This window comes from Triturus cristatus, chromosome 2_1 (genome assembly GCF_964204655.1).
Source record: "Triturus cristatus chromosome 2_1, aTriCri1.1, whole genome shotgun sequence".
NCBI classification, from domain to species: domain Eukaryota; kingdom Metazoa; phylum Chordata; class Amphibia; order Caudata; family Salamandridae; genus Triturus; species Triturus cristatus.
Genome location: NC_140581.1, coordinates 176,101,513 through 176,127,197, shown reverse-complemented (window position 1 = coordinate 176,127,197; position 25,685 = coordinate 176,101,513). Strand labels below are relative to the sequence as shown.

At 47.6% G+C, this 25,685-nt stretch overlaps 1 protein-coding gene across 1 annotated transcript in view; it reads left to right on the top strand.

Moving 5' to 3' along the window:
* Positions 1-25,685, top strand: part of LOXHD1 (lipoxygenase homology PLAT domains 1) — a 1,221,805-nt gene that overhangs the window by 114,934 nt on the left and 1,081,186 nt on the right. The window contains exons 4-5 of the mRNA XM_085629301.1: positions 4,377-4,528; positions 20,141-20,275. Of these exons, the coding sequence (XP_085485427.1) occupies positions 4,377-4,528; positions 20,141-20,275 (287 nt within the window). The remainder of the gene's footprint in view (positions 1-4,376; positions 4,529-20,140; positions 20,276-25,685) is intronic.

The window sequence follows — 25,685 nt, the reverse complement described above, 5'->3', positions numbered from 1 at the left end:
CAATTGCCCTGCAGCCCTTTAACGATTGTAAATTATATCCCTTCAATACCTGAGAGCTATAAGTAAGCCTCACCAGTGGATGCCTTTGCGTGTTGGTTTTGACAGTCCCCATGGCCCCTAGCCCCGTCCTGTCGCGGACGGGCGCAGACGGGCAGGTCTTTGGCTTGTCTTCGGCGCTGTCAATGACGTCCTTCTGCGCGCAACCGCTGCGCGCTTTGGCCGACGAGGGGCTAAATAGCCTGTGTGGAGTGCTGTTAGAGCGCTAACCGCTCAACTGTTCCGGGGTTAGTGGGCGTGTCTTGCTCTTGTCCACCCGCCCTCCGCTCAACGGTATTGGATACCGAGTCGGACCAGGGCGGGTAGGCTGGAACACTGAGCAGAGACAGAACCTGGCCCCTAAAACCCCTTACAGTAGAGGTAAGATCGTCAGTGCGCTATCAATTAGAGTGTAACAGATAGGCAGTTGATTATGAATGCAATACAACACACAGTGAGGATGGTTATGATTCAATATTCAATTTTAAAAATTACGTGATTTTAAAATCTCCAATTCTAATCCACAGTGACACACTTCATGTGCTAATTGCTCAAAGTGCTCCGCTCTGGAAACGTTACCTGACACCAAGCGGGGTCGGGAGACACTGCCACTGTTCTCCCCTTACTTATTGCTAAGGAGTGAGAACCAGATGGCAGGTTCGGTGCAGCGCCTGACAGTACATATAGTAGGGACTTGTTCCAGTTTATTCTGTATCACAAATAGGTTCTGAACAGGTTGAATATATGGATGACTCAGCCAATTGAGGACGCAGGGTTGGTGACATACAGCAGTATGTCATCGGCATACAGAGATATCTTTTCGTCCCAGTCCCTGCCTCCACCTATTCTTTGGATGAATGGGTCCATTCTGACCCATGCCACCAGGGCCTCTATCACAAGTGCAAACAACTTGGGTGGGAGCAGACATCCCTGCCTTGTGCACTTATTCAGCTGTATTACCTTCGAGATGGCCCCATCCACTCGTACTCTTGCTAGCGGGCCGGCGTATAGTAGCCACACATCCACGCGCAAAAACAGGGCCCAAATCCAAACCTCTGCAAAACCGCCTGCAGGTATGGCCATTCTATATTCTCAAAAGCGTCAAGTGACAGTAGCGCTGCGTCTCCACCCGAGCCGACTCTAGTAGCATGTAAGACTCCGTATAATCTTCACAGGTTAAGCCTGGTGCTCCTGTGAGGCATGAACCCAGACTGGTCTGGGCATATTACAGAGGAAATGACCGCCCCAAGCCTGTTTGCCAATACCTTTGCCAGTAGCTTGATCTCTACATTAAGCAGAGATGGTCTACCCCAGAACTTGTTCAATATACCTCTGCCCTCCAGGATGCCATCTCTGCCGGTTACTCTGTCAAAATCCCCTGGCTCTTCCACATCAAAGAGCTATTGCACTTTATCGGGGTTCCTGAGCTCTGGACAAATATAGGCACGACACCTTTTACATCTACATTGGCACAAAAGAAGCTTTATTGGACAGCAATTCAGGCTAAAGTTTCAAGTAGATCTAACTTTCCTAGAACATCCCGTGAATTTGTGGATTTCAAAGATCACATAGGCTACGAGTCATACTGGGATCAAGTGACTGCTCCCGACAATAGAAAATTAGTTTTCTAACGTAGAACGGGTTTTCTCCCACTGAGGGTGTTCACAAAGTGCTAGTCCGAAGGAGCTAGCGGTTTCTGGCCTTTATGCTGTACCATGACTGAGAGTGTGTTGCACGTCTTTTTTACTTGTCCAACCTAAGCACATCCCTGCAAGTACTGGCTAGCCGCCACTTGCAGGCGCTTATACCAGCATAGCCAGTTAGCCACGCTCAGTATTTTGAGGGCAGATTCCTGCTTATTTTTTGCTATCCCTGTCGCTAAGTTCCTTGGGCCATGTGGCTAATATGCTGAAAGCTCATATCACCTGTATAACGCAGGTGATATCCTTCTTTCACTGTAGTCGGCACCCAGAAGGATTAATGTGCTTTTAGCCTATCTAATTTTATAGTAATGTTTTTTTTAACAATCTTTTTATTATTACTGGAGATATTTTATTATAATTATATTGTATCTTAATTTTGTTTGCTTCAATATAACTCTGGTGTACTATGTATGCACGTTAATGGCCTTTGTGGCCAAAATAAAGTATTTTTGAATTGAATTGAGATTCTGTGCATAAAGGGGCACCCGTATACATTGATATGCACCCATGCCAAAATACTGATATTGGCACAATGTTGGTAATTGATTAACAGTAGGCATCAACTGCACATTTTGAACAAAATGGGGGCAACTTCTGAGAAGTGTCGGGCATATTTGGCTTGTCATACTGTGAAAGTAATGGAATATTTAAGAAAAGCCCAGTCAGAGCCTATGGCTTTGCAACTAATGAATGTGAAAAATGTGCTTTAAACACAAGTGTCTGTGGCCCTTCCTGTATACTACAGTGCCCCAGGTGTGCAGAAAACAAACACACAGCCTGGCTCCCTTGGGGCATTGTATGTACTACTCCTTGTGTGAGGAGAGGCATGGCCATTATCGAGCCTAGGTATGAACCTAGATAACTCCATGGACTGCAGGCCATCAGGATCAGGTCCATCAATTTTGTGTCTTTGGTTCCTCGCCCTAAGTGCGCCGTGTATGCCCAAATGTGGGTCCCGGGCTCACTGTGCCACTGGATTCAAACTATCCTGGCTGATGAGGGGTGAAACCCTGAAACCGTTCCTAGGATGCATGTTACCGGTCCAGGGAGGACCTGGCTTGGCAGTTTGGGCTGGACTGTTCCTATGAGGCACAGGGTCAAGACTCATTTGCATATGGCCAGGTCTAATCTGGGGTGGCATGGTGATCAAAAGAATAATGGATTTAACCCAGATCTCTTGACTGGGGGGGGAATGTTTTGATTTGTTCTGCATTCCATCCATCAATTGTGTGTCTTTGGCTTCCTCGCCCTAAGTGCGCAGGGTATACCCAGACGTGGGACCCGGGCTTCAAGCTATCCTGGCTGATGAGGAATGAAACCCTGAAACTGGTCTTAGGATGGCTGTTTCCGGTCCAGGGAGGACCTGGCTTGGCAGTTTGGGCTGGACTGTTCCCATGAGGTACAGGGTCAAGTCTGATTTGCATATGGCCAGGTCTAAACTGGGGTGGCATGTTGAGCAAAAGAATGATGGATTTAACCCAGATCTCTTGACTGGGGGTGAATGTTTTGATTTGTTCTACATTCCGTCCATCAATTCTGTGACTTTTGCTTCCTCGCCCTAAGTGTGCCGGGTATGCCCAGACGTTGGTTCCGGGCTCACTGTGCCACTGGATTTAAGCTATCTTGGCTGATTACGGGTGAAACCCTGAAACCGGTCCTAGGATGCTTGTTTACAGTCCAGTGAGGACCTGGCTTGGCAGTTCGGGCTGGACTGTTACCATGAGGCACAGGGTCAAAACTGATTTGCATATGGCCAGGTCTAAACTGGTGTGGCGTGGTGAGCAAAAGAATGATGGATTTAACCCAGATCTCTTGACTGGGGGTGAATGTTTTGATTTGTTCTGCATTCCGTCCATCAAGTGTGTGTCTTTTGCTATCAGGACCAAGTGAACAGTTGTATAGCACTTCATTATGTCCTGCTGGGAGCTAAAGAGAGGAGAATGTGTCAGCTCTACTTCTGTCTTACTAATGTGATGCTCCAAACACCAAAGCCAATAAACAGATCAGGTGCATCAACAACATTTTCAGAGTCATCTTCCGGGCTGGGAACTAGTGGAAATATTTACAGAGGGTTTAGTATTGAAGGTGGAAGTCCCAACCCCCAAAACCGCTTGTATTTAGCCAGTTGGATGTCAAGCGGAGTCTTGTTCAACTACGCTTCATGGCGAAGATCACCACCGCCTTTTCAGTTGGGTTCCAATTAAACAAGACGTGTCCTACGTAGGCCCTGGACCCCGGAACCATCCCAGATGTTAGGGTTAACCTCTGACTGTGATAATAAATACCATTTAGATTCAAGGCTATTAAAACCATTTTATGAGGATGGTCCAAGAATCAGTCACAGCTCTGGCATTAATGGACACACAGTCCTGCCACTCTCACCTATATGATATGGGACGGATGCTCTTCATATATTTGGACATTAACGGCTAGTGTAATTCCAGTACGAACGGGAAATTGGGAACACTGTCACCTATTACAACAAATTTGCATATAAATGGTTCAGTGAACCCATATACATTGGATGTGCATACTGATAGAAAATATTTTGATAATTGTCTACACTGTCACTAATTTTTGTATAATATATAATAGCATGGCATCATGGATCACTTTTTGCTTTCTCTGTTTCTGCAGCACGTACTTTCAGTGCCGGCTCCAGTGGCCACCGATACAGAAATGGCCATGTAGATGTCCTTCCGCAGTACAACTCGCTAAATGACCGTCACTTGATGGACTTCTATGCAAGGAAGTTTGGGCTGGAAGTGAACCCACGACCCCCTTCAGCTGTATGTATACTTAAACGTTTTTCTGTACCCCGCAAATAAATTCATTTTTGATGACTACTAAAGGTTGCCAAGGCACGAGGGTGAGTCCCAGGGGTCTGGCTTGACCCTAAATGCAAAAAAGAACTGGCAGAGTCCACCAAATACCCATAATGTTAGAAGACAGGTCAAACTAGGACAAAACTGTGTAAATGAGTTTGTCACTGTTTTGGCTTTTGTAACTGTTTTAGTTCAATACTTCAATTTATGGTACTGCACTGAGTGACATTTATTAAAAACCATAATTCTTAAATTAAACCTTACAAAGATTTGAGAAACAGTGACCTGACAACGTTTCCATGAGTAATTCAGAAGACAGTTCTATCGTAACGCTATCAGGATCTGAGTTCCTATCTATCAATCAATCAATCAATCATAGGCATTTGTATAGCGCACTGCTCACCCGGAGGGTCTCAAGGCGCTGGGGGGGGGGAACGCTACTGCTCGAACAGCCAGGTCTTGAGTTGCTTCCTGAAGGCGAGATGGTCTTGCGTTGTCCGGAGGTGGATGGGGAGGGAGTTCCATGTCTTGGCTGCCAGGTAGGAGAAGGATCTTCCTCCGGCGGTGGCTCTGCGGATGCGGGGGACGGTGGCGAGAACGAGGCTGGTGGAGCGGAGGCGGCTGTTGAGGAACTTGGGGCCCAGGTCGTGGAGGGCCTTGTGTGCGTGGGTGAGGAGTCGGAACGTGATTCTTTTGTTGACGGGGAGCCAGTGCAGGTCTCTCAGGTGTCCGGAGATGTGGCTGTGTCGGGGGATGTCCAGGATGAGTCGTGCTGAGGCGTTCTGGATCCGTTGGAGTTTCTTCTGGAGTTTGGCGGCGGTGCCGGCGTAGAGGGCGATCCCGTAGTCCAGCCGACTGGTGACGAGGGCCTGGGTGACCGTCTTACTGGTCTCGGTGGGGATCCACCGGAAGATCTTTCGAAGCATGCGCAGGGTGTTGAAGCATGAAGACGAGACGGCGTTGACTTGTCTGGTCATCGAGAGGGAGGAGTCCAGGATGAAGCCTAGGTGCGTGGTCCGTTGGCTTGGGGGTGGCTCCCAGGGCGGGGGCCACCAGGAGTCGTCCCAGGCGGAGGGTGATGATCCCAGGATGAGGACCTCCGTCTTGTCTGAGTTCAGTTTCAGGCGGCTGTTCTTCATCCATTCGGCGACGTCTTTCATCCCTTCATGTAGGCTGGCTCTGGCGGCGTCCGGGTCGCTGGTGAGGGAGAGAATCAGCTGGGTGTCGTCGGCGTAGGTGATGATCTTGAGGTTGTGTTGACGTGCGATGGTTGCGAGGGGGCTCATGTAGACGTTGAAGAGGGTGGGGCTGAGCGATGACCCCTGTGGAACGCCGCAGATGACTTCGGTGGCCGCTGACCGGAACGGGGGGAGGCGGACTCTCTGGGTTCTTCCGGCGAGGAATGAGGTGATCCACTCCAGGGCCTTCTCCTGGATGCCGGTGTTGTTCAGGCGCTGTACCAGGGTGCGGTGGCAGACAGTGTCAAACGCTGCAGAGAGGTCCAGGAGGATGAGGGCCGCAGTTTCCCCGTTGTCCATTAGGGATCTGATGTCGTCTGTGGCTGCGATGAGGGCGGTCTCCGTGCTGTGGTTGACTCGGAAGCCGGATTGCGAGTGGTCGAGGGATCCGTTGGTCTCGAGGAAGGCGGCTAGCTGTCTGTTGACGGTCTTCTCGATGACTTTGGCAGGAAACGGGAGGAGCGAGATGGGGCGGTAGTTCTTGAGGTCGGAGGGGTCTGCAGTTGATTTCTTCAGCAGGGCACTGATCTCGGCGTGTTTCCAGCACTCCAGGAAGGTGGCGGTGTTGAAGGAGGCGTTGATGATGTCGCGGAGGTGGGGTGCGATGATGTGGTCGGCCGTGTTGAAGATGTGGTGTGGGCAGGGGTCCGTAGGGGATCCGGAGTGGATGGTGTTCATTGTGCGTGTTGTGTCTTCGGTGCTGACTGGGGTCCAGGTGTGGAGGTTGGCGGTGGGGGGCATCGGTTCGGTGGTGGGGTTCGTGGTTGGTGGGCCGAAGCTGTTGTGAATGTTGGCGATCTTGTCGTGGAAGAAGGCTGCGAGGGAGTCGCAGAGGTCTTGCGAGGGAGTGATGTCATTGTTTCCGGCGTCGGGGTTGGAGAGCTCTTTGACGATGCTGAAGAGTTCCTTGCTGTTGTGGGTGTTGTTGTCCAGTCGTTCCTTGAAGGCTGTCTTCTTTGTGCCGCGGATCAGTTGGTGGTGTTTGCGGGTGGCGTGTTTGAGGGCCGTCATGTTGTCTGTGGTCTGGTTGGTGCGCCAGGTGTTCTCCAGGGAGCGGCAGTTCTTCTTGGAGGTGATGAGCTCGTCGGTGAACCAGGAGGCTTTCTTGCTGCCGCGTCTGCTGGGGAGGTTCTTCTTCAGTGGTGCGGGGGCATCTGCGCAGTTGGTGATCCACTGTGTGAGGTTGTTGGCGGCTTCGTTGGGGTCCGTTGAGCTGGTGGGGGGTTCTGGCTGAGGAAGGTGGTGAGCTGGTCGCCGGTGATCTTGTTCCAGCTCCTGCAGGGGGCTTGTTGAAGGTGGTGGTGGGTCGTCGTTTTACTGAAGCTGAAGTGGACACAGCTGTGGTCAGTCCACTGGAGATTGGTGGAGTGGCTGAAGGTGACGTATTTGCTGGATGAGAAGACTGGGTCAAGCGTGTGGCCAGCGTAGTGGGTGGGGGTGGTTACCAGTTGCTTGAGTCCGAGGTTGGCCAGGTTGGCCAGCAGAGCAGTGGTGTTGCGGTCCTTGTTGTCCTCCAGGTGGAAGTTGAGGTCCCCCAGGAGGATGTAGTCGGTGGAATTGATGGCGTGCGGGCTGACGAAGTCTGTGATGTCTTCGCTGAACTGTGTGTGTGGTCCCGGTGGTCTGTAGACAAGGGTGCCTCTGAGCGTGGTCTTGGGGTCGGTGTGTATCTGGAAGTGGAGGTGTTCGGCGGAGGTGAAGGTGTCATCGGAGTTGGTCGTGATGCGGATGGTGTTCTTGTGGATGATGGCGATGCCTCCTCCTGTCTGGTTGACGCGGTCCTTCCTGGTGATTTTGTAGCCTTCTGGGACGGCGATGGCGATGTCGGGCGCTGAGGAGGCGTTCATCCAGGTTTCCGTCAGGAAGGCGATGTCTGGTGCTGTTGAGTCGAGGAGGTTCCAGAGTTCGACGGCATGCCTGTGAACGGAGCTGGTGTTGAGCAGGATGCACATCAGGTGTTTGTCGCTGGGGCTCGGTTTAGCAGGTGCGGTGTTGGGTCGGAGGCCGGTGAAGCGGCAGGTCAGGCAGGTGAAGGGTCCGTGGGTGCGTCTCGGGTGGCTCGGTAGCAGGCGGTGTTTCGGCCGCCGTTGAGTGCGTGGAGGGTTTTGGCGTCGTAGATGTGCAGGGTGTGCTGGCGAGGGCGAGGACCAGGGGGTCTGGCGCTGGGCGCGGTCCAGGCGCGGACGGGCGCAGACGGGCTTACCTTTAGCGCACCATCGGCGCTCAATCGGCGCTCCCGATGGCAGGTGGCAGGTGGCAAAGGCAGGCAGGAGCGGCAGCAGTGAGTGGGGCGACCAAGCCCTGTGGAGGGCTGAGCGGTCACCTCATGGGATGAAGGACAAGGAGAGAGCAGTAGTGCACGGTTCACCTGAGCCCATCTAAGTCAACATTGCTTCTTCATGGCAGTCATGTGTTCTGCCCTTTAGTGGACACCCTCTGATGCAAAGCAATGTGACGTGTATTACCAATTGTGCATGCACACCATAATTTGAAACTTCTGCTATGTACAGGAACTCCCTGTAAATGACATTCACTTTGAAATATTTGATTATGTCTAAAAGCTGCTTACTTAAGTCAGCCAACCATAACTTCATCAATCAACATGGTGGACCACTTCAAACTGTTCCACCAGACTTTCACAAGCTTTCCCTGGATAGCCCTTAATTAGGTCAATTCTTGCGTTTACCAAATGTTCCCTGATTCAAAGTTGTATATATGTATATATTTATATCTTATTATCTATTTCTCATTATGCTTACAAGTTATTCACAAACCTGCAGTACCTTAAGTTTTTAGTAGATGTCCCTCTTGAGTCAAATGCTGAATCTTCAAGATTCTTTTACACAAACCTGCAGTTCCTTGAACTGGTTCTAGGTGTTACTTTTTGAGTCAGATCCAAGTGAAATCTTCACATACTTCCAGTTCCTTAAGTATTTACTTGAGGTTCCTGTAGAGTCAGATGCAAACACATTGACATTCTCTCATGAAGTTGCCGTTCCTCAAGTCTTTATTGGAAGTCCTCTCAAGTCGATGCTATTGCTTGAAATGTCAATCGCCAAGCAGAGGGGGTGGGGCTCCAACCTAGAAATGTGCATATGCATTCTTGCTACTCCAATACCTTCTGCTTTGTTTGTAAAGTATAAATAAAAATATGTGGTGTATTGTGATGAATCAACACTGCAACGTACAATAAATGTTAGTTTTACGGAAATAGTTGATTACATCCTACTATACCTTGGGACTTGCAGTGACTGGGAAATACAAGTGTCTAAAAGGTTCTATTCCCGGGGAACAATGTTTTGGGTGTATATATACATATGCAATGGAAAACTGCAGTCACTCAACGTGAAGGCATTTAGTGGCTGGTGTGTTAGTCCACTGACCTATCCTTTGTTCTGTGGTGGGAGGGAGCATAATTGGAGTAATATTTGAACAGACTAGTGGTGAAAAAGTCATTATTAAAAGCCTCTATAGGTTTTGTATAATGAGATTTTGGGGGAAAACATGAGTCTTGCAAAACATCTAAAGCTGTCTTTAGGCCAGACCTAAAAAAAACATGTCGGAAGGAGTGTTCATCTCTCCTGCACACACCTCCTTACATTGAGTATATGCTGGTAAAAAACAATTGGTAAATGTAACAAAGCTATGAGTAACCCAAGGAGCGTGTCAAAGACAGGAGTACCAAGCACAAGGGGAGGAGGGATGGGTGAGGAGTGGGGGTAGCTTCTTGCCTCTGCTGAATTACCAGGGTTTTCTCTTCTAAACATCTCCTAACACTCCAACACCAGCTGCATAAAAATAGACCAGTCTTGTGAAATCTGTGTCCGGAATAAGGGAAGTGTTTCAAGAATCCACCATACTCCGCTAGAACGCCTCCCTGCTGTGAAGCCTGTCCCAGTGTCACCCAGGCGGGAGAACATCACACATTCCTTTTCACATTTACCCACTGAGCTGCCGAGATTCATGGGAAAGACGCCGATTCATAAATCTGCGTCCGTTATTTTCTGCGTTGTGATTCTAAGGGGTGTGCAAAGATTTTGTTATCCAACAGAGTGTTGCATAGTTCTCCATAATCGCATTTTGTGAAGTGTGTTATATTTCTCCGCGCTGCCTTTCCTTCGTAAGAGCAAGATCATTTTATTTTGGCAAAAAAATCATATTAATTGAACTCAAACAAACTGTAAAATACATGCAAACGTTTTCTCTACAACTTTAACTTTTGCAGATCTTTTCTATGCACAATGCCTTTGCGAAGGAAATGAATACTTCCTACTTTATGCATAATATACCAAGTGCAGAACTCTTTTAATAGTGTTGAATAAGGATAAGGGCTATATTTGTTTTTTGCATTTGCAAAGGTCATGATTTTTACGCAAAACAAAAATCTCTGCAAACTTTGAAAAGCAATAAAGTTTCCCAAAGAACTTTCTGGAGGGTAGAAACAAAGTCGTCATTTCGCATACTTCTGGTGACGAGCTCAGATTGAAACAGTAATTAGTGAAATACCTTTTAAATAAATTGGTGCACTACTGCCTGGGAGCAGTATTGTGTTTTATGGCCATTGGTACATACAGAATTGCACATGGTAAGCAGACCCGCTGGGGTGTTTAGCATGAGTGACTCTGAGTGACGTCATCGACGTGACAGGCAAGCATTCCTTGTTCATACTGCATGCGTATGGCCCTTGCGGGGCAGCACGTGCTGCACCTGTTCAAGACAGGGGGCATCACACTGATTTTCTAGGAGCGCCTCTTTAGGCACACCATCCTCTACGCCAAGGGTGGGCCTGGGAAGAGGGGTGCACGTGCATGCTTGCCTTTCCTCAGTGTCTCTTCAGACAGGTTCATCTGCTGCTCGCTTTGTTCAGGTAGATGCCTTCCCTTTGTCGTGCTGGTTTCCCAGGAAGTGTCTTTCTTACCCCATTGGCAGTAGGATCCTCGCATTTACCTGTGACAGGCGTTCTTCATTTCTCACCCACAGGGCTGTTTGACCAGCGATTGCCTAAAAAGAGGCCTCACCTTTGGTATCTATTGGATTTACCAATGGGTTTTAGCCATGCTGCCCAGGAAAGGGAGTAGCCAGACATTTAAAATACCCCCCGCTTTGAATTAAAGCACTGAAGGCACCAAACAAGGGATGCAAGTGAGCCCAACCCCCCCTAGGAGAGGCCCCTTGTGTCTTCAGCTAAGCATATATCCCTGTATCCTTTCACCCTTCCATCTACTGTTCCTGCTCAATATCTCCTCTCACTACTCCACAGAAACACAACACACACATCTCAATATATCATATTCCTTACACATATACACTACTCCACAGAAACAAAATTCACATCTCAATATATTATATTCCTTACACATATATTCTCTTACTATGTAATCATGTATCCATATATTTATTATTTTAGTCCTATTCGACGGGGAAAAAAAGAAAATTACCCTCTCAAAAGCTTTACTCTGTCCTACCATAACCCTTCCTAGACTCCTCCCTCCTCTACACCTCCTGGCTCACCCCAAACATCAGTTTGCTACTATGATCTCCCAAACAACTCTACTATATTCTCCCTCATGTTATCTCTCCTTTGTCTCATTCCAAACCTCATTTCTCCACTCTGATTCTCTTCCTCCCTAATCCCTTTTCTACAGGCTCTTCCCTCTTCCCTCCCTCCTTTACTCAACCCAGACCTCAACTTACTACTATGATCTCCCAATTAACACTTCGGGTTTTCTTTCCTCTTCTATCCCTCTAATACTCTATTCAATCCAACTAACAGACTCACATGTCCTCTGCTAAAATTAACTCGTACCTCTCTATACTAAGACTAATAATATACTCATATTTCCCTATACTAATCCACCACTAATCCTTTTGGGCTCCGGAGTAGCGTGCTACTCGCCGAAAAGCGTTTCAACGCTTTGTCAGGGGTGGTAAGTACTATATAAATACAATTACAATCTATTCATTCTCTCATCTATCATTTAATATTTCACAATACCATCCTTCCACTCTACCATCTATAAATCCATGCAACATATCTGCCATGTATCCATCCTTCCATCCGGCCATCCATCCAGTGCTTAATTTGAGCCGGAGCTTTCCGGTGCTGAGCACCGGCACTTAATTGGTTTCAGGTGCTCGGCACCGGCACCTAATTGTCAACACCGCACTTAGGGCAGTCTGCCACAAGGTGGCGCTGCTCATGTAATTTAGAGAGGAGCAGTATAACAGCTGTTTAGGGAAACAATATACATTAAAAAATGACTAATACCTGCCTCCCCCAGCCATTCCTTTAGCTTTAGAGGCCCGGAATAATCTTTACTGTCGCATTTACATGCGAGAGAGATGGTTAGTACGTGTTTTGGCAGCGATGACAGGGGTGATGGATGGTGCAAGCTGCAGTGGCCTCCTGGTCAGAGCCCTGGCACTTAATATTTTACAAATTAAGCACTGCATCCATCAATACTCCCATCCAGCCATTCTCCCATACATCTATCCACTCTGCCATCAATTCACTCATTCATCCACTCTGCCAACCATTCACTTCTCCTTTTTTCCACTCATTCATTCATCTCTTTACTCTGCCATTCTTTCATCTGCCCATCCATTTATTCACCCCTTTATTCTGTCATCCTTTCACGTCTCCATCCACATATCCACCCATCTGTCTATCCTGCCATCCTTTCACCCGTCCATATACCTAGCCATTCACTCATGCATCTAGCCATCCATTCATTCCTCTACTTTGCCACCATCTGTTCATCCACCTATCCATCCATCCAACCCTTTACTTTTCCATCCTTTCACCTATCCATCCAACTATCCATTCTCTTATCCTTTCAACCACTCATCCATCTACTCATTCAATCACTCATTCATCCATCCTTCCATTCACCCTTCCTTCTATTCAATATTTCTTTCTCCTTTCCCTTTTCTATTTACCCTTCTGTTTTTTCTTCCTTGCTCCTGCTTGCTCTTCTGTTGACGCTGTCTTCCTTTATGGTGTTCTTCAAGAGCTTTCGTCATCTGCTGTAGACAGAAGAGGCCCATCAAGAAACGCACCCCCTGCTGCAGCTGCTTAAGCATGGGATCCACAGCGCCCTCTGCTGCACAGCATCCCTGAGCACCATGTGCACAGCATCCCTGAGCACCACGCTGGGCAGCATGGCTAAAGAAAACAAACAAACAAAGATGCTATGACGTGGTGGCTGTGTCATTTTGCACCATTTTGTGCAGCATGTCTAAAGAAAACAAACGAAAAAATGCTATGACTTAGTGACTGTGTCATTTTATAGGCATGCGCACCACAAAAGCATCCAGCTATAAAATGATGCAAGTGCTTTTCCTATTTACTGGTTTGGATCAGTAAATTGAAGGGCACGGGTGAGGGGAAGCATCACAATGGATGCAGGTGGGGGCAGCATCACAAAGTACACAGGTAGGGGAAACAACAGAGACGGTGTGGGTGGGGGAAGCTATGCAGAGGGATGGAAGCAACATGGAGGGCGAGAAGAGAAACAACGAGTGAAAGAGAGCAACGTAGACCAGGTGGGGAGAAGCACGTGGGAGAGAAAGCAACACTGGGGGTAAAGTACACAAGGCCAAGGCAACAAGAACAGGGTGAGGAAGAAGCACATGAGAGAGCTGGAAAACACATGCACTCATGGAGGGCACAAGTAATTAATCTATGCTCGAGGGGCTGGATAAAGAAGAAGTGGAAAGAAAGCCCACTCAAGCTAACAAAAGTGACAGTAAAGTCAACCAATGGTAAGCAATGGGTGTGCTCTAAGCCTATGGTAATCTGACGGAAAGTCTTTTCGACCAACAGACAGCTTGCGCTATCTGGTAGGTGAGACCTAAAAAAGCAGAAAGTTGGGAAACTTACATTTTATATCGCATTTCACAAGTCTACCGAGTGTCCGAAGGACTTATGGCTCTATTGGACATTCCTAGCTTTTCAGGTAACAGCGTGTTGCATTGTGGGACATGTTGTTTTACTTTAACACTTTTGTTATGGGTTCAAAAACTTTGAATGTGCTATTGGAGATTTGATATTTATAAGCTTGTATAGCGCCCGAATCACCCCGTAAGGGGTATCTCTGCGCTTAAGACAGCAGGAAACGGCAGACAGTAGGGCCTAGTAAAGAAATGTTTTTAACATTTTTCTAAACAGGGGAAGGCTCTGGCAGTCGCGTAATTGGCGAGGCAGTTCATTCCAGAGGGTAGGGGCAAGGTAAGAAAATGCTTTGCCCCCTGACCGAGCCTTTTTGATTCTAGGAATACAGAGAAGTAGCTAGGAGCCTGATCGAAGGGACCGGGTTGCGGTGTATTTTTTACAGTTTATCCAATAGGTAGGAGGGCCCCAGGCCATTAAGGGCTTTAAAGACTGTGCAGTATATCTTGAACTTCACACGTTTTCTCACGGGGAGCCAGTGCAGTTTGTTGAGAAGTGGTGTGGAGGCCGTTCTGGGGGTGGGGGCGTTTTCTACTAGTCGGGCTGCCGTGTTCTGGACTACCTGCAGTTTGTTTAAAGAAGACTCGCTGGCCGAGGCTAGCAGTGGATTGCAGTAGTCCAGACACCTTAACACTAGAGCTTGCATTAGTGTTTTCCTGGTAGAGGGAGGCAGCATGGGAAACACTTTTCTGAGGAGACTGAGAGTGTGATTGCAGGAACCGGCAGTGGTAGTGGCATGTGCTTCAAGTGTGAGATTCTGATCTATCCTGATTCCAAGGTTTTTGACCACTGTCTTTGGAGAGGGAGCAGGTCCCAGCTCCTCCGGCCACCAGATGGGAGACCAGCTTATTGCTGCACCCCCAAACAGCATGACCTCTGACTTTTCGGCGTTAAGTTGCAGGAAGTTATTTCCCATCCAGGCAGCGATGGTTTTCATACCCTCAGAGAAGGTAAGTTGAATGTTAGGGTTAGACTTATCAAAGATGAGAAGGAGCTGGGTGTCGTCCGCGTAAGAGATGGGACTGAACCCCAGATTCCTCATTAGTTTTGCCAAGGGAGTAACGTAAATGTTAAAGAGGGTAGGGCTCAAGCAGAAGCCCTGGGGTACTCCCTTGGAATCTTTGGTGGTCTTAGATCTAAAGGGACCCTAAGTGACCGTTTGGGTTCTATCTGTTAGGAAGTCTGTCAACCATTTCAGAACACCTCCTTGAACCCCAATGTCCTGGAGTCTCTCCAGCAGGATCTGGTGAGAGATGGTGTCAAAAGCTGCAGATAGGTCAAGTAGCACTAACAGTGCTGCCTGACTTCGGTCCAGGGCCATTCTGATGTTGTCAGTTACCTCTATCAGGAGGGCTCCAAAAATCTGAAAAATTGTACTAGTCCTGCAGGTCTAGTACCTTGAAAAATCTCCTCGACCTAACAGTAACCTACTTGACCTCCGTCTCTGAAAGCGGAGCAAATGTGACAAGATAACAAGATTTAAAGGTATCTTTATTGCTCATTTGCTTTGTGAGCAATAAAAAGGCCTTTAAATCTTGTTATCTTGTCACATTTTCTCTGTTTTCAAAGACAGAGGACAAAAGGTAGTATGTTTTCCTACTCGCCAGAAAGGACGAGTAGGACCTAAAAATAGCTCGACCTTATTAAATTTACCTCACAAATGCGAGCGGTCGAGTGGATTTGTCGAGCCCTGGGGTGGACTCGGTACTGTGCTCGGCCCTGAAACCAGACTGGGAGACATCCAGGCAGTGCGGGGTTTCCACAAAGTTGGACAGATGTCTGTTTATATGTGTTTCAAGGAGTTTGCTCTGCAGGAGAGCAGAGAAATGGGGCGGTAGTTTGATAACTCAGAAGCGGAGATTTGGGTTTTTCTCGAATGGGGACGACTTGTGCTGCTTTCCATTCAGGGAGTCTGCCAGCTCTCAGAGAGCTGTTGAGGATAGTGCAGATGGGTGTGGCCAGCCGTTGCGCAAGGCGGGAAGATATTTTTGCAGGGATAACATCTAGGGGGGACCCAGATTTAACTTTAAGAAGGAGAGATTTTACCTCTTCCGGTGTTAGTGGAGGGAAAACGTACATCTGTGCAGTGTCGATAGGGGTAGTAGGGCGCTCTGGGGAGAAGTTCATGGGAGTTCAGTTGGAAGTGATAATTTTAAGGTAAATAGTGTCAATTTTATGGGTTAGAAAGGACGCTATATTATCGCGCAGCAACTGTGAGGGGGTCTCCGCGGTATCCCATGTCTTGGGGTTTGTGAAGGTTTTGAGAATTTGAAATAGGGTTTTAGAATTGTTTCCAACTAGTTCAAGTTGATTAGCGATATGCATAGTGCTGTAATGTGTTAACTGTTCTTCTACACTATATGTGGCAGTATCGGTGTTCCAGGAATTAAAAGGGATCTTGAATTGATCTGGATTAAGTTTATGCCATGGCCTGTACCAGTATGTGGCAGGAGATTTAGAGGAGGGATGGACTCTGAGACATGTGAGTTGGAAGTCCACCAAAGAATGGTCTGACCAAGTCAAAGGACGAGTTTCCCCGCAGATGATGTTAGGGGAATTAGTTAAGACAAGGTCTAACGTGTGCCCTGCATAGTGGGTTGGTGCGTTGTTGATCTTCAAGAGATCGAGTTTGGCAAGATCTGTCAGGCAGGCTGTGGCGTCGGGATTGGCAGCATTTTCGCTGTGGATGTTAAAATCTCCTAAGAGTACAAAGTTCTGGGTAGAAATGACATGGGGGGGAAATGAGCTCCATTGATTGGTTGATAAAGTCTGACAGAGGGCCAGGGGGTCTGTATACAAGAGCCCCTTTCCAGCTATGCAGTGGGTGTAGACCGAGTCTAAAAACTAGGCATTCAATAGAGTCCTTGCACAACTGATCTAGAATGGTGATTGACACAGATTCCTTGTGTATAATGGCTATCCCCTCCCCCGGCCCATTCTGGCCTATCGAGTTTTTGGATTCGATAGTCGTCCGGAAGCGCTGTCGCAATGGTGGGGTTGGAAGAGGGTTTGATCCAGGTTTCTGTGAGAAACCCGATGTGGGGGTCTGTATCTGTTATAAGGTCCCAGATATTAGCGGCATGTTTACGGAGTGATCTGACATTGGCCCGAAAACAGTTCCAGCCAAGGTTTGTGGGTTGGGTCTGGATGTAACTTTGAGGGTTACTCCTGCGAGGCCTTACTCCCGTTACCTGGTTGGGGAGCACATAGTAAGATGGAGTATGGTGAGGGGCAAAGCTCTGAAATTTACAGAATCTACAAGAGAAAGTTCCTTCAAGCAAAGTGAGGGAGTGTGCTGTGTGTTCACAGGGGTTGTGCTTAGTCTTTAATAATGCGTCCCTTGTGTAGGAGTGACGGTGGCGAGTGGGATTGGCAAAATCTGGAGCGAAACTGGCTGGGGTCCTAGCGATGTCCAGGCGCGGACGGGCGCAGACGGGCTTGCCTTAGGCGCTGGCGCGCCCGCTGCGCGTCAGTTTAGGCATCTGTTTAAGTAGTGGGGTATGCAGCTAGACTGCTAACCATCCTACTCGTCCCAAATGGAAGTGGTTGTGCCTCACTTCCGGTAGGTAGCGCTTCCCTCCAAACAAGCGGAACAATCCGCGCTGGACCGGGGACGGGCGCCGTTACTGAGTGCAGCAGGTAATTTTACAATTTTAAAATTACAATTCTATAACTTGTTAAAAATACATAAAAGTGCTGGTATATCAGTAAAAATGTGCTGGCTAACAGTTTGTAGCGCAAGAGCCCTGCCCCAGGCGCTCGACAGCTGCCTTTTGCAGTGTGCTAGTATCGTGGTTAATAGCAGTAAATCAAGGAGAAATAAGTAAGAAATAAGCAAAGGAGCCCTTTACCAGGCGCTCTACGAGTTACAAGCTAGAGTGCTGACTTTGGTTGCGTCCGCAAATGCCAAAGCTAGCAAAACTTGTCAACTTTGTTTCAACACTAAAAAAAAAACTTTTAGTCCATTTAAAAAGCTAATTGTTTCCCATGTAAAATTAAAAGTAAACCCTGGTCACATATTTTGTGAGTTTACACTTTCAATCACACCATGCATTAAGAATATCATTGCCAATGCAATTCATTTTGTCTTTTTGTAGTGGAAAACGATATATTAAGCTTAACAACACAGGAACAATAAAGGCAGCAGCACCATCTTCCTTAACGCACAGAATAAGAACAGGACAAATGTCAGTAGCACGAGGAACGTCACACTATTACCTTCATACAGGGCAGGTTCAACACAAGTTGGTAATATGCTAAAGAGATTTAGAGGAGTTGAACGACTTGTATGCTCTCTATAAATAGAGAGTGATATACAAAAAGTACGAAACTCCTGGAAGAAATAGACAAACATTTTATGGAATTAACATACAATCATATACTCTTGGAATGATGACCCGTGACCTACCTAGAGTGGCATGCTTCAACGGCGGGCTCCATATCTAGCTCTGGAAAGCTTCAGATAGTATTTCTGTTCACTGGTTATGCAGTAGACCAGGTATGGATTCCTTATTTTGGGTGAGGTTCCCTCATGTTGACATTTATGTTCTCCCTTTGCGAAACTGTCAGAACTATGTAACAGTTGTGAATGGGTGAGCTAAAACATTCTTCTACGTCTCCATGCCACAAGATTATGCAGGCCAACGAAACCTGCTTCTCTTTTCCGTTGACATGTTTTGGCTCTAAAACATTGCCCTTATGGGGTCCGGGGCCTTCCCCAGGACTCTTGGCATGTCACATCAAATGAAGCAGTCCCCTGGGTCTTAAGATATGTTATGCAAGTGCATTCAATAAATCATTTATTTTTTTCATGAAATGGAGCAAAAGCAAGGAAACCCCCCAGACAGAGAACAGGGATACCTTGGGCAACAGCGGCGCAAGCTGTGCTTCCTCATAGAACAGGTACAGCATGACAGTATCGAAGCAAGCTTCCCTCTCTCACAGAACACAGCGAGTGCAATCTCCCATTGCAAGGAGAACAGATCCAGCAGGGCAGACTAGTACAAGCTTTCATCACTCCTAGAACATGTATAGTTAAAGCTTGAGTGACAGTCGATCCAGATAGATCTCTGGATGGGTTGCTTCCTTCACTGAGAGGTGGATAACTTAGTAAATATGTGTGTTATGGCACCATTTTCATGTAGGTGATATTCCATGTCCACATCCTGAAAGTCCTGTTGCTGTCCCTCGGAGACCAGCTGATTGTGTTGATTTTTTGGTTGTCCACATATTGAGAAGTAGCCGCCACCTAGTTGGTCAATGTTTTGTGGAGCAGGCCAGCCACAACCTAAGTCGCGAAGCTCTAGAAAAGCAGACTGGTTCCAACCTCTTCAGAAATCTTTTGAATGCATGTGCACCAGGAACTGTGCAATCCCACCCTTGGTGCTGCACCTGCTCAAAATGTTGAGTCCTGCCACTCATGCTGCGGCAAGTGCAATTACATTTTTTCCACGTACTGTGCATCCCTTTTTCTGCCCAAAATGTTCCTCATGGTCAAGCAGAATAAAGGGTTGAGGAGTCGTGGCATGGGTCTTCAAGAAATAGTCTAATATAATGTATCTGATGCTTGGAGAACCCCAGGGAAGGGCGGAAGAGGTGTCTCAGCAGCACCTGCCTTTCCCTGGGGACTCTGGAGACCTGTGGGAGATGATGCAGGATGGTTGTGGGCAATATGACGTCATGGCATGTTGAAATTAACTGGATTCTACAATGGTGTGATGTCACAGCAGTTAGTTTACAAAAATCCGATTGAACTTATAAACAATATAAACTACTGTGTATGGGTAGCTTTGAATAACGAGTTTATTTCCACCAAGGTGTGCTAAGTGACAATAGATAGGTAATGTAAGCGTAGCATACCTGGTGTCCAACCACCCAACGGCCCCCCTCCGCCCATCTTCCCACCCTCCCCTCACAAGCAGACCCTTGGGAGATGATGGACCGGCTTCCGCCAAGGTGTAGGATTAAGAGCCCGTTTTTCCACTGCTCTAAAGTCAAAGTAATGAGAAATTAAACTTGTTTTCACTGCTATGAAACTAGAAGAAGGAGTCTGACGAGCTGGATCCTGAGGCCTGTGTGCACAATAATGGCTTCCATGGCTGGGAAAGCCACTGGCAGCACTGTTTATGGTGGGAGGGGGTGTCGTCAGGTCAGTGGGTAAAGCCTGAGGACACACAAGAGGTAGGTTCATGTTGTGGCCTCCCCACGTGACCTGTCAGAGGTTTCCCTGCAAATCACCAGACCTCACATTATATTTGTGGATCAAAATCGTAACCCAAAAACTTGATTCAACTTGTTGCCTGCCCTTTGTAAAAACACACATTAGTTATCAAAGAAAAATCTTTTTTTTTAGAGATTTGTAACATGCTTACTCTCTTTTCTTCAAAGAAGCGTGCCAAGAGCGCCCCCTCGCACAGGTCGGAGAGGTGCAGCACCTGGCCTGGCCCCATCGCTCCTACTAAAGTGCTGTACAAAGTGGCTGTGAAGACTGGAGACAAGAGGAACTCAGGAACGGATGCCAGGGTAAGAGCACCTGCAGCTGTGTCTATCCACAGCAGATGTGTGTAGAACTCGGCACTTCACTCCTGTTATAGCTGGCCCCTCTCTGGCGCGAGGGTAATATCCCGGGTGGGGTAAGGCTTCCCTCTACTGTGTCCCCTGCAGGCACCGGTAGCGCCTGGGGGTCAGCTGTAGAACTTCCTGAAATTGAACAGCTGCAGGATCATGTTTCTCTTTTCTTCTGACACTATCCACTGGTCCTCTGCTTCTGGCCAGACAGATTGAGCTCTTGTAAATAGCGCATTCAAGTGATGCTAAATCGAGACAGTTTGTTCAATAAAAAGTCTGTGCTTCATTCTCTGCATGAAAGGAGAAGTTGTGTTTTAAAAGGTAATTTCTGACTTAGAGATTTGTGCGAAGCTATTTGATCCTAGAACATCCTATAAAAACGATGAGCTAGTTGTATGAAGGCATTTTGCGTTCAAAAAAGGTCCGATTCGCAAAATGTTATTTAGACTTCAATTTTATTTTTTTGAACGCATCCAGTTTTTCTTATTATGTTGAAGGGGCTGCATAAAAAAATTATATATATATATATATATATATTGCTTTATTTAAAGGAAATCAAAGACATGGTGGTCAGCTCACCTCAGCAGCCCACCATTGCTGTGGTGGATTTGGAGTCATAATGGATCACCATCATTGATATTCATGAGGTAGGTCGACACGCAGCCCACTATGATTCGGTATTTTGCCAGCCGGCCTATTAATTCATAGGTTGGTTCACAAAATACCACACTGGTCACAAAAATATTGAATGCAAATTGCGACTAGTATTTTGCGATCAGTGTTGCGCACATCTGGCCTAATATTTGAAAGAAATTGGAGTGAAAAAGGGAAAGAATTAATAAACATTCAGGAGATGAGAATAAGGGAACGGTAGCTACTGCCGTGCAAGATACAGAGTATTTCGGGTCTTGGTTCTGCTGTTTTAGTACCAATGAACAGCTAAGACCAGGTTGCCTAGCTGCAGTTTTCCTATCAGTGAAAGATTTCTATATATAATGTTGTTTCCCAGTCTTTTAAATGGACTTCACAGGCAGTCATTAATAGAAGAGTAAGGGGGCATCTGGGAATGGCTTTTCCTTTCCTCTAACTATTTGCCCTACCAAGGGCCAGATTTTCAAAATGGTCACTCAACGCAGCACAGCCCCTAAGAGGCTGCACTGCGTTGCGTGATAGGGAGGCGAGAGGGAGAGCGCCATTTCTTCAGGGATATGGCTCTCTCCTCCCCTTTCCTTAGCACTGGCGGTGATTTTAGCTGCCCTGCGCCAGACACACACCTTAGCGCCATAGTACTAGGGTGCGTGCCTGAATCTAGCATAGGTTTTTAGGGTTCCCTTCCTGTACAAAATACTATGCCTAGAAAAGCTTCAAAACTGTTACCACTCAGTATGTGTGCTTCACGGTGCGGCACGCATGCAATGTTGGAAAAGCATGGAGAAATGAAACATTTGTCCTGTTAGCGCCTCCTTTGAAGTGGCATTAACTTTTGGCACAAAACCCTGTCTACAATTCTTTGTAGATAGGGTTTTGCTTCAAAAGGCATGGGTGGTTGCATGGGAACGCCCATGTGCCACCCATGTAATGCCCACTTGGCACTAAGTAATGCAAAAAAAGTGCTTTGCGCTGCTTGGCGCTACTTTTAGGGTGCTTTCCAGCGCAAAACTTGTTTTTCCACCAAAAAATGTTGCTCTGGTTAGTGTCACTTTTGTGACGCTAACCAAGTGCAACTTGTTTGAAAATCTACCCCCAAGTGTGAATGAGTAAAGTTGGCTCTTGAAATAGCACCAGTCGTGGCCGGCATGAATTGTGGGTTGGGGGTCGTGTGGGTGGAAGGTGTGGGGGGTCGCACGGGGAGGGGGTCGGGGTTAATTTAATAAAAAAAAAATGTAAACGTACTTTCACCTCTGATGCCGGACTCCCGCGTCGCGCCTCCTGCTGCAATGGCAGCGTTGTGATTGGTAGGACCCCTTACTTATAGGCGTCTATGGGGAGGCCGTTTTCTTCATGTAGGCTGAGTGCTATGACTGGTTTGGTTGGCCCTGGGGCCGACCAAACAGTCAGCACCCATACCATTGGGCTAGCCACTCCACCCCGACCCGCCCACCCGCCCGCCCCCAACCAGGCATACCCTTCTTCTGCTTTCTCGCAGTGCGAGAAGTAGAAACGTAAAATGGTATTTATACCATTTTACGTTTCTGCTTCTCGCACTGCGAGAAAGCAGTGGGGCAACGATCCGACGCCCACGGGGAGGAGCCACCCCTGTTTAAACTTTAGAGATAACTTTTTTATTGTTCTAGGAACATATTGAACACGAGGTCCTGTTTATAAAACTCAATAGTGCCTGGACTCCAGTTGACACCAAATTACATAAATCCACATATGATGGAAACATGTAATTTGTCTACCATGCTGGAGAGCTGGATGAGTTCAGCTTGACAGCTTTAGTTGTTGCCAGAGCTTGTCAGTAACCTAAAAAGGGCAACGATATTCAGAATGGGGCTTTGGCGCAGTCACCTTCAGAGAGTAGATTGCTTGCTGTATCATTTCATGTTTTAGGTCAGCTCACAGTTTTTCACGAATTTCTAGGGTTTTTGTTTTTTTATTTTTTGGTGAATGGAAAAAAAAGTTGTCTGTTTCCAAGTTTAATCGAAATCTTTTTACTAACCTCATACGACCTGGCCAAACTCGGCAGGCACTGCCGCCAGTCTGTCCCCTGGACAGGCATCCACTCTGTGTCTCCAGGTGGCTCGAGGTCCCATCTTGGTGAGCCGTAATGTAAGGGAGGCAACAAGTAGTACAGAAGCACTCCCTTTTGTGATGTATAGAACCTGTAGTTCACAGGTTCAAATCCAACCAGTAGCACCTGAATCATTAGGTGATTTGTGTACTGTTAAATTGACAAAACGTGTGATCCTATGGGGGAAAAATATTCAGTGGTGGCTGGTAGGGAACAGTGATGGTGGGCGGGGTAAGGTGGGGAGTAGGGAAAAAAAGAGAAAATAAAACGTTCCTGCTGGTTGCCGTCACCTGTCGCTGCCTCTCCTCCAGCAGAAACCAGGAAGCACAAAGCCTCCTAGAATCCCTGACCAATCACAAGACTGGCTTACAGCAGCCTTGTGATTGGTATGAGCGCCGTGGTTCGGCGCTCAGATAGCGACTGGTGTGGAAATTTAGCTTGTAACTGAACATTATCTGCGCCATCTTGCCTCTCCCCAGCGCCACGCGCAGCGAACGCACGGCCGCCATTTTAGGCACCCCACTCTCTCTCCCCGCACATTGCCGATCGCCAGCGCGTCCCCCTGGCGCTGCAAGCATCCCCCGCGCGCCGGCCACCCCCGCTCTCTCATACACGGGCCATAAACCCTCTCCTTCTGCGCGACCCTACCATGAAACCGCATCCCACGCCTGACCGACATCACATACATGGTCATGCATCTCTTTGATAACCCCCTTCCTCTGCGCCCCATTGTCCGAACCGATCCCAGGCCATCACCTAGCCCTGCGGATGCAGTTTATTGCCCCTACTGTAAGGGAAACACCCCACATCAAAGGGATTACAGTAGATCAAGGCCCCCCACCCCCTGAGACCCGACCGGTCACACACACCCCCGGGAATTGGCGGAATATCCTGCTATGTGATAGCCATCTCCTACTGCGGTTGAGGTGGGGACTTCTACTGTAGCTATGTGTGGGATCGGATCTGAGCCGGGGATTCAGAGGATGTTCTTTCATACATCAAAGTGATCTCAAGAATGTGCCATGTATGATAACCCTGCAATAAAGTCATAAACGTGTGTATAAGAGACCAGGTCTCAGAGATGCAGTTAGAGCACCTCGTGACGATACCTTGCTGTCTGATCTGATGTGTTCTGCTCCGACGGAATAAAACTTTGTTTCCTGCCTTCCAGTCTCCGGCGCCTGCCTCTTTATTGGTTTAACATCGAATGGTATAAGAGGCGATTACCGCCGGGCAATACTTGAAAGGTTATCGACTGAAACTGCCGCTACCATTTAACAATTGGCGTCCCAAGCGTGGGGCCCATCAGCGACACATGGATCCAGTGGGAGAGGTCCTGACGACAGAGTGAACAACTGCAACGATCAGGAGAGCTCCTGCCCGATAGACCCTCGTCTGGCAGCCGATCATCCGAACTTCACTGGTTCCGAGCAGACCTCTCTCGAGTGATCTACGGTCCTGACTGGGAACCATCAGGAGTGCCGCGGCAAATACGGAGAGTAGAGGACGATCGGGCGCTGGAGGCGGAAGACGAGAAACTGTCCACGCGGTCCGGGTAAGGTCGTGAAACACGACAAATTGCGAAACGATTGATTGATTGATTGAAATACTAGTATTGCTTATTGATTGTTCTCTTTGAGATATTCGCTGTCTACAAACGGGGAGGAGTAGAAATACTCTCTCTCTCTCCCTTTGCAGATAGTGAAGGGTAGGTAACGCAGACTTTTGTCCCCGTTGTAACCCGTCGTGCCTATCTTTATCTCCCCACTGATTGATTGTCAGAACATTGATTGTTTTGAAGAATAGTGCTCTTTGAGATATTCTCTGTTTGCAAATAACGTAGAATAGAAATATTCTGTCTAGTCTTTGCAAATAGTGAAGGGTAGGTAACGCAGACTTTTGTCCCCATTGTAACCCGTCGTGCCTATCTTTATCTCCCCATTGATTGATTGATTGTCCGAACACTAGCTGTTCGATATTGGTTCTTTGGAGGTATTCTCTGCTTACAAATAACGAGGAATAGAGATATTCTGTCTAGTCTTTGCAAGCAGTGAAAAGATAGGTAGTGCTGACTTTTGTCCCCGTTGAAACCCGTCATGCCTATCTTCTCCCCACTGATTGGTAGTTGGTTCTGCCCGGACCACTTATTAGAGGTGAACCATCCGGGTCCACTGGAGGGCACCCCTAATAAGGACATGTTCACTAAATATGGACTAGTCGCCGTAGCTTATAGCAAGCTATGGCATAAATATACCAAGAAGGACCCCGAGAGTCAGTGGCCACTGATGGGATCCTTCGACGACCATAAGATAGAAATGCTAGAAATAGCTCTGCGTAGCAATAAGACGACGCCTACTATGCTTGACAGTATCGGCATGTGGCGCAAAGAAGCAACACAACGAAAAAAGAGGGAAGAAGTAAAGGCAGAAAAGGAATTGCGAAAGGCAGCTCACCTTACCGCTAAAAAGTTAGAAGAAGAAATAAAGGAGAGAAGGGAAGCTAAACTAAGACAGGAGCCCGAAACATCAGGCCAGTACCCTGTTAGGACCCCCTCTATGCTCTACCCTGAGTTGTCCTCTAAGCAACGAACGAATGACGAATTACTATTAGGTCCCCCGATCATTTACCTGC